The sequence below is a fragment of the Zeus faber genome, assembly GCF_960531495.2.
Source record: "Zeus faber genome assembly, chromosome: 8".
NCBI lineage: Eukaryota > Metazoa > Chordata > Actinopteri > Zeiformes > Zeidae > Zeus > Zeus faber.
The window spans coordinates 3,092,741-3,100,536 of NC_137195.1; the positions used below are offsets into that span (position 1 = coordinate 3,092,741).

A 7,796-nucleotide genomic window follows, 5' to 3' on the forward strand; every position below is an offset into this window, starting at 1 on the left:
CTGTATGCTGTGAGATCTGTTTATTCTGCACTGACTGTTCTTATGATTGCACAGACATTACATATTTTCTTTGATTGTATTTCTTTGTAAAGCGCATTGTGTTGCCGTGGTATGAAATGTGCTTTACAAATAAAGTGTGACTTGACACTGCAAAAAAAACAAAACAAAAAAAAAAACATTATAATAAATGGCCGACTCTTCTCGCTCTTGTTAACTGGAAGTCCCCTCCTTCACTCACTGTGCATTAAACCAATGGAACCAAATCGAACGAATCGCTTTACTGAGTGACTCTTCAAGAAAGAGTTGAAACTTTGATCATGAGCAGAACTGGTGATGTGCGCTACGAGTACGAACAACCAGAGGAGACTGGCTGACAGCAGTGGATACGCAGTCTGCACAACTGTGGAATACTGTCAGGCGATATTAGATAAATCATTTAACTAATCTTCTTCCTTTACCTTCAAGTTCCCCGAAACAACAACATTTCCTTTCTTTCGCTCTTTTTTTGAGCGTCAACTAGGTAACTACACCGCATTAAGTTGGCATCGGGTTTGAGTATCCGAGCATTTCTATGAGTACAGCACATGAGCACAGTATCGGGTGTGTAAATTCAGTCGTCTAGGATCACAATGTGCTCCTTGCCAAAGAGGCTTGAATCCTTACGCTGCTTAAACACATCAACTTAAACAACTGCCTCATAGAATAATAATAATATTAATAAATAACACTATATTATTTATATTATTTATATATATATATATATATATATATATATATATATATATATATATATATATATATATATATATATATATACACACACACACACACACACACACACACACACACACACACACACACACACACACACACACACACACACACACACACACACACACACACATACATAGAGTGGGGCAAAAAAGTATTTAGTCAGCCACCAATTGTACAAGTTCTCCCACTTAAAAAGATGAGAGAGGCCTGTAATTTTCATCATAGGTTCACTTCGACTCTGAGAGACAGAATGGGGGGAAAGAATCCAGGAAATCACATTGTAGGATTTTTTATGAATTAATTGGTAAATTCCTTGGTAAAATAAGTATTTGGTCACCTACAAACAAGCAAGATTTCTGGCTTTCACAGACCTGTAACTTTTTCTTTAAGAGGCTCCTCTGTCCTCCACTCGTTACCTGTATTAATGGCACCTGTTTGAACTCCTTATCAGTATAAAAGACACCTGTCCACAACCTCAAACAGTCACACTCCAAACTCCACTATGGCCAAGACCAAAGAGCTGTCAAAGGACACCAGAAACAAAATTGTAGACCTGCACCAGGCCGGGAAGACTGAATCTGCAATAGGTAAGCAGCTTGTTGTGAAGAAATCAACTGTGGGAGCAATTATTAGAAAATGGAAGACATACAAGACCACTGATAATCTCCCTCCATCTGGGGCTCCACGCAAGATCTCACCCCGTGGGGTCAAAATGATCACAAGAACGGTGAGCAAACATCCCAGAACCACACGGGGGGACCTAGTGAATGACCTGCAGAGAGCTGGGACCAAAGTAACAAAGGCTACCATCAGTAACACACTACGCCGCCAGGGACTCAAATCCTGCAGTGCCAGACGTGTCCCCCTGCTTAAGCCAGTACATGTCCAGGCCCGTCTGAAGTTTGCTAGAGAGCATTTGGATGATCCAGAAGAGGATTGGGAGAATGTCATATGGTCAGATGAAACCAAAATAGAACTTTTTGGTAAAAACTCAACTTGTCGTGTTTGGAGGAAAAAGAAAGCTGAGTTGCATCCAAAGAACACCATACCTACTGTGAAGCATGGGGGTGGAAACATCATGCTTTGGGGCTGTTTTTCTGCAAAGGGACCAGGACGACTGATCCGTGTAAAGGAAAGAATGAATGGGGCCATGTATCGTGAGATTTTGAGTGAAAACCTCCTTCCATCAGCAAGGGCATTGAAGATGAAACGTGGCTGGCTCTTTCAGCATGACAATGATCCCAAACACACCGCCCGAGCAACGAAGGAGTGGCTTCGTAAGAAGCATTTCAAGGTCCTGGAGTGGCCTAGCCAGTCTCCAGATCTCAACCCCGTAGAAAATCTTTGGCGGGAGTTGAAAGTCCGTGTTGCCCAGCGACAGCCCCAAAACATCACTGCTCTAGAGGAGATCTGCATGGAGGAATGGGCCAAAATACCAGCAACAGTGTGTGAAAACCTTGCGAAGACTTACAGAAAACATTTGACCTCTGTCATTGCAAACAAAGGGAATATAACAAAGTATTGAGATGAACTTTTGTTATTGACCAAATACTTATTTTCCACCATAATTTGCAAATAAATTCTTTAAAAATCAGACAATGTGATTTTCTGGATTCTTTTTCTCATTTTGTCTCTCATAGTTGAGGTGAACCTATGATGAAAATAACAGGCCTCTCTCATCTTTTTAAGTGGGAGAACTTGCACAATTGGTGGCTGACTAAATACTTTTTTGCCCTCTCAGCACCCTTTACAGGTGCTGAGAGACAGAGAGAAAAGATAGAGAGACAGATGGAGAGAAAAATCTAAATTACTCCGCAATGGTCCTCAAAGTTCTCCCAAACAAAGGGAAACATGAAAAGATGAAATAATAAGTTGCGTGAGAGCGAAAAGAACTGGAGATGAGCTTGGAAGCATTGACGTGTCAGAGGAAAAGCTTTAGCGCTGGCAGCGTCGGGTCACTCCAGGCTTAAAGAACAATGAGCTTTACACCACTCTCTGTAAACACTCACAATAAAACTGTGGGAAAAGGTCGCCAGGAAAGGGCAGAAGTTATTGTCCACTTTATAATCACTAATATTAGCCAAGCCGAATTGGCCAAGACATGATTATTGGTTTGAAAATTCACATTAAAATCCAAATTAATCTTTTAACAACCCCTCTGTAGGTAACAGTGGAAGAGGGAGATTTACGGTTATCTTGGTCTGTTGTCCCAATTTCTTCTCCAAGTATTGTTCTTCATCTCTCTCTCAGCATCTGAATATTACAACATAAAGACTGACATATCAGCAGCATCACAATATTGTATTCTCGATTTAAGTCCCTGGAAAAGCAAAGATAAATGTGTTCTGAGTTTGACACACCACAGAAAAATGTGTTTTTAACCACCAAGCCAAATCTGAATGATAAAAAAATAAATTGATAAATAAATAAAATCGCCAAGAATATAAAATGAGGTTCCAAAATCGTTGGAAAAAAGACAATACCCTCTGCTCCAAGACGCTGGGGGCAAAACTCAAGGTGCCGAAACAACCGCCAATCGTGTTAATTGTGTCAAACGTTCGCACTGGAGTAGATTCTATGTTTAAATGATGTTTTGCTGAACCCGGTTCCCAGTCCTGCGTCTCCAGTTGCTCAGCTCAAAGTAATCCCTCAGTAACCACTACTTCATTACTTATCACCTTCGTAATGAACATAGCAGATATTCATACAGTACAGACACAGTATTTGGACGGCTCTTAATTCCCTCTGATTAATAATATGAATGATTTCTTTTGAAGGTCCGAACGTCATTAGCGTTATTGAGGTTCATGTCAACTCCATGTTTTGTTGACATGAGTCCTGGGGCCAAACTGAGCTCAGTGTCCGTGCTTCGTGGAACTCACGTGGGCCTTGATGCGGTCATGCAGCAGCGACATGGGCAGCTTGCTCTGCTTCATCACCACGCGGTACGGATCCTTCTGCACCGCGCCCATCTCCTCCTGGAACTTCTGCAGCGACGACTGCTTGATCACACGCGTGTTCACTGGGAGGAGGAGGAGGAAGAAGAGGTTTGAGAACAGTCACACTGATGGTAAAGAGCAATGACGACGAGCGTTTGAAGAACAAGAAAAATCTCAAATTGGTACAGATTCATTCTCTGAATGGCAATTTTCTAATAACTGAATTATGAAAAGATCTGTTCCTGGAAAATGAGGTCAGTGTTCGTCAACACAGATTTTTTTGTTTACAGTTTGGTTTAATTGCTTATTTAATTATTTATTGCTTATTATGGTTTCATGGTCTGTTGTTAATTTTTAGGGTTTATTGTATATTGCGAAATTGTTCTATCTGTGGCCGATCACATGATGTGGAATCCATACTACCAGGTAGTGGTAATGGCGGTGCGTTGCGCAGCAGCTTCTCAGCTATAGGCACCTGACAAATTTACTAAATGTGTAGTGCGGTAGAGTTCAATTTAACTTCTTCAGCTTGTTGATCAAACCAGAGTTAAAAGCTGTGTTGGGCAGACTGCGGCTCCTGAGGGGAGCGCACCGGAGGAGCAGGACACACCGGCTCAGGGGAAAGAGGAAGCAGTGTGCACAAAGACAGAAGAGAGGCGCGCACACACACACACACACACACACACACACACACACACACACACACACACACACACACACACACACACACACACACACACACACACACACACACACACACACACTTTTTAGAAACTCAGTCTGACGAGGCAGATAATCCAGATTTTGCCTGTTTCCCCGTCGTACCGTCGGACATAGAAGTAAAAGACAGCTGAAATCACACGCACGAGGGGAAAAAGGAGCGCTTACCAAACCACTTGATGTTGGGCTCCACTCTGGCCACAGTTCCTGAAGCCACCGTGGACTGGAAGGGCAACCGCTTGATGACTTTTCCTCTGTTGTCACTGGGATGAGCAACAATGTTTGGAGAGAAAAAATAAGTATGAGGAGGATTCAATTCACTAGAATAATACACAACAACGGAGCCTACTCAAAATATTCCGCAATTTCTCCCCGGGGAGGATAAAGTACCTATCACCTCACAATTTGTTTACATTGTTGATTACAATATTTCAAACTGAAGTCACATACTGTAACATTCTGAATTGCCAAATGAGTGGACCAGATATATCAGCGTCAGAAACTTCGCCATCCACCTAGGTTCTGTTTAGACACATTTTCACCTTGCACTGAACTCAGTTTGTCACATTATCATGCACGTCACACTAGAAAATGTAAATCCATCATTAGTTACCATCTCTGCTTCTGTCTGTACATATTCAGACGCTTGATGGTCGAGCGGTCCCTCATGTTTCTCTCCCCAGCACCCTTTGCGCGATCTGTGAAAGTTCAGAATATACTAGTAAGATAGTAATGGAATGGTAGAGTTTAGCCAGAGTTGACAGGCTAGCACTGTGTCCACTGGCTTTATGGCATCTGAGATGCTCTCTGGATAACGGCAACCCGTGAGACTTCTCAGAAAATAAAGTCACAAAGAGCTTGACAAAAAAGACAAAAGAGCTAAAAGACAAATCACATAAAGAGGCGTTAAAGCAAACATTAGAGATTAAAAAAAAATTAAAATAAAAGATGAGAGCGGGAATGTAGAGCTTTCAGAATTATCGCTTGATATAAATTATTTTAACTGACTACATTCATGTTGTGCATTTGTTAAATTCCATCTTATGTTTCCATCCAGATCTTAAAGTTATTTTAAACCAATGATCGAAATGTCAAAATAAATAAACTGTGAATTTGGTGGTTTCCATCATTTGGGTTCAGGCAAATAAACTATCAGTGTTATAATCCAATGTCAAAAGGTTTTGCAATAGCTAGACATGTATTATTACACTATTATAACCTTACACTGTTATAGAGGCATACAATTAACGAATAAAGACTTTAAATTGTTAATCTGAATAATTTGCATGACAACCAAAATGCCATTGTTGTGACAGCTCTAAGTGTAAAACAAAATAAATAATAATAATAATAATATTAATAATAATAAATATAGCTGCTGGCAGCATTACACAGGGTCCAGTTTAGTCATGTTAGGTATGTATCACAGGTTTCGGAGGTTCCGAGGTTCTGGAATCTGCGCTCTGTGATTACATGCTGGGGGTCTCATCCCCGCTGCGCGCTGCCGGCCGGAGAGAGAGCGGAGGAAGCATCGGCGCTCCTGCTGTACGATTGGCTGTTCATGTCACATGGTTGTTTCTCTGCTCTGTACGATTGGCTGTTTGCGTCACATGGCTGTTTCTCTGCACTGTACGATTGGCTGTTTGCGTCACATGGCCGTTTCTCTGCTCTGTAGGATTGGCTGTTCGTGTCACATGGTTATTTCTCTGCTCTGTACGACTGGATGTTCGTCACATGTTTTGTAAAACGCAGCGCAAGTTAGTTTCCCAAGCTTCCTTTAAACGCAGCCCTGCCTCAAGCTGTCTGTCAGATGTCACACTTGCATTATTGTCATTCTGGGTTATAATTACTATTTTCATTATTATTATTATTATTAAGGCGAATAATATTACCCCTAATAATAATAATAATAATAATAATAACAACAACCTTTATTTGTATAGCATCTTTCATACGCAACATGCAACTCAAAGTGCTTTACATTAACAGAAGGCAATCAGATAGTAATAACAAAATGCAAATAAGCAAAATCCATTTAATAGAAATTGGTAAATATTACTCTCAATATGAGGGGTCACCAATTTAGACAGACCAATTCAGAAGGATCGCGTCATAATTTATCAGCGAATGGTTTTAGATCAAGATTTGTCTTGAATTATTAATTGTATTACTTGTATTATTAAGTCATTCTCAAATATTTCACATTCACCATCATTCCCAGGCAAATTACTTCTCAAATGAATTTATGCCCAATAGTTCGAGGCCCTTTCTTGTGACGTTGTCATATCAACCTGCATGTATAATTAATTTTTACTTTCTTTCTTTATTATGTATGTTTACTACTTTATTATTCTCTATTGCTTCAATGTGTGCTGCTGTAGCATCACAATACTCCTCTATCTCTGTCTGTCTCTCTATGTAAACCTCACTGGACAACTGTCAACAGACTTCTCACCGGGGTTCGAGCTGGACGAGGACGGGTTTATGGTGCTTTTCCCCTTGAACTGTGGCTTCACCATGTTGGCGGCTGTGTTGTAAAGTCTCCCCGGAATAAAAAAAAAATGTTAACAACAAGACGAAGTGTTTGATGAAGGCTCCGCCACTCGAAAGGATCCTGTTTGTCTTGTTGTTTTCCGCGGAGCAGCGCTGCGCACACGTGTTTCCTCACCGACGGCGCTTCACTTCCGCGGTGCTGTGTCATCAACAAGCGACAGCGACGCCGACCAATCAGGAACCAGGAACGTCCGACGCGACTCAAACCTCAGCGCGTATTTATTTTATTTTACTTGAATTCTAATTGTAATTTTGTTGTTTCTCCGCAGAGTTGAACACTGTGACTGAAAACCTGAGGTGTGTATTCATTTTATTTTATTTTATAGTATTTTCAATGATAAATATGTAGTCTTTGAAAGTAATTGAAAATGGCTATTACACAGTCATCGTATGATACTTCTTACCATCATACATTCATTTATTTCAATTTTATTTAGTTTATTTGACAGGAACAGTATTAATAAACATTACAGAAAATATATCAGAGCCAAAAAGGCACATTTTCTTCTGTGGTCTCTTGCCAGATATTATATGGACTCCCTAAAAAGACGATTATATTGACATAAACCATTGTATTATTATATATTATAAATGATATTATTGTGTGGATGAAAAATGTTGAATATTTGTACGTCATACGAGCTGTAGCGGTACAAATGAAGAACCCTGTTGAGCATTTAGACTACTCATGTAAACGTACAGATGCATGGATATGGTTCTGCATCCACATGTTGGTGAAAGGAACAGGGAGGACGGAAGGTGGAAGGAAGGTGACCCGACACAGCGTCCAGGTGGAGGAACGCTCTACTC

At 40.6% G+C, this 7,796-nt stretch overlaps 1 protein-coding gene across 2 annotated transcripts in view; it reads right to left on the reverse strand.

Annotated features, from left to right (window-relative positions):
- gnl2 (G protein nucleolar 2) overlaps positions 1-7,064 on the reverse strand; it is a 29,860-nt gene extending 22,796 nt beyond the window's left edge. For both annotated transcript variants that reach the window (XM_080006096.1, XM_080006095.1), the window contains exons 1-4: positions 6,889-7,064; positions 5,047-5,131; positions 4,602-4,696; positions 3,657-3,796 (exon numbers count right to left, since the gene is read on the reverse strand). In XM_080006096.1, coding sequence (XP_079862222.1) covers positions 3,657-3,796; positions 4,602-4,696; positions 5,047-5,131; positions 6,889-6,952 — 384 coding nt within the window. In that variant the 5' untranslated portion in view covers positions 6,953-7,064. The remainder of the gene's footprint in view (positions 1-3,656; positions 3,797-4,601; positions 4,697-5,046; positions 5,132-6,888) is intronic.
- Between the last annotated feature and the right edge of the window lie 732 nt (positions 7,065-7,796).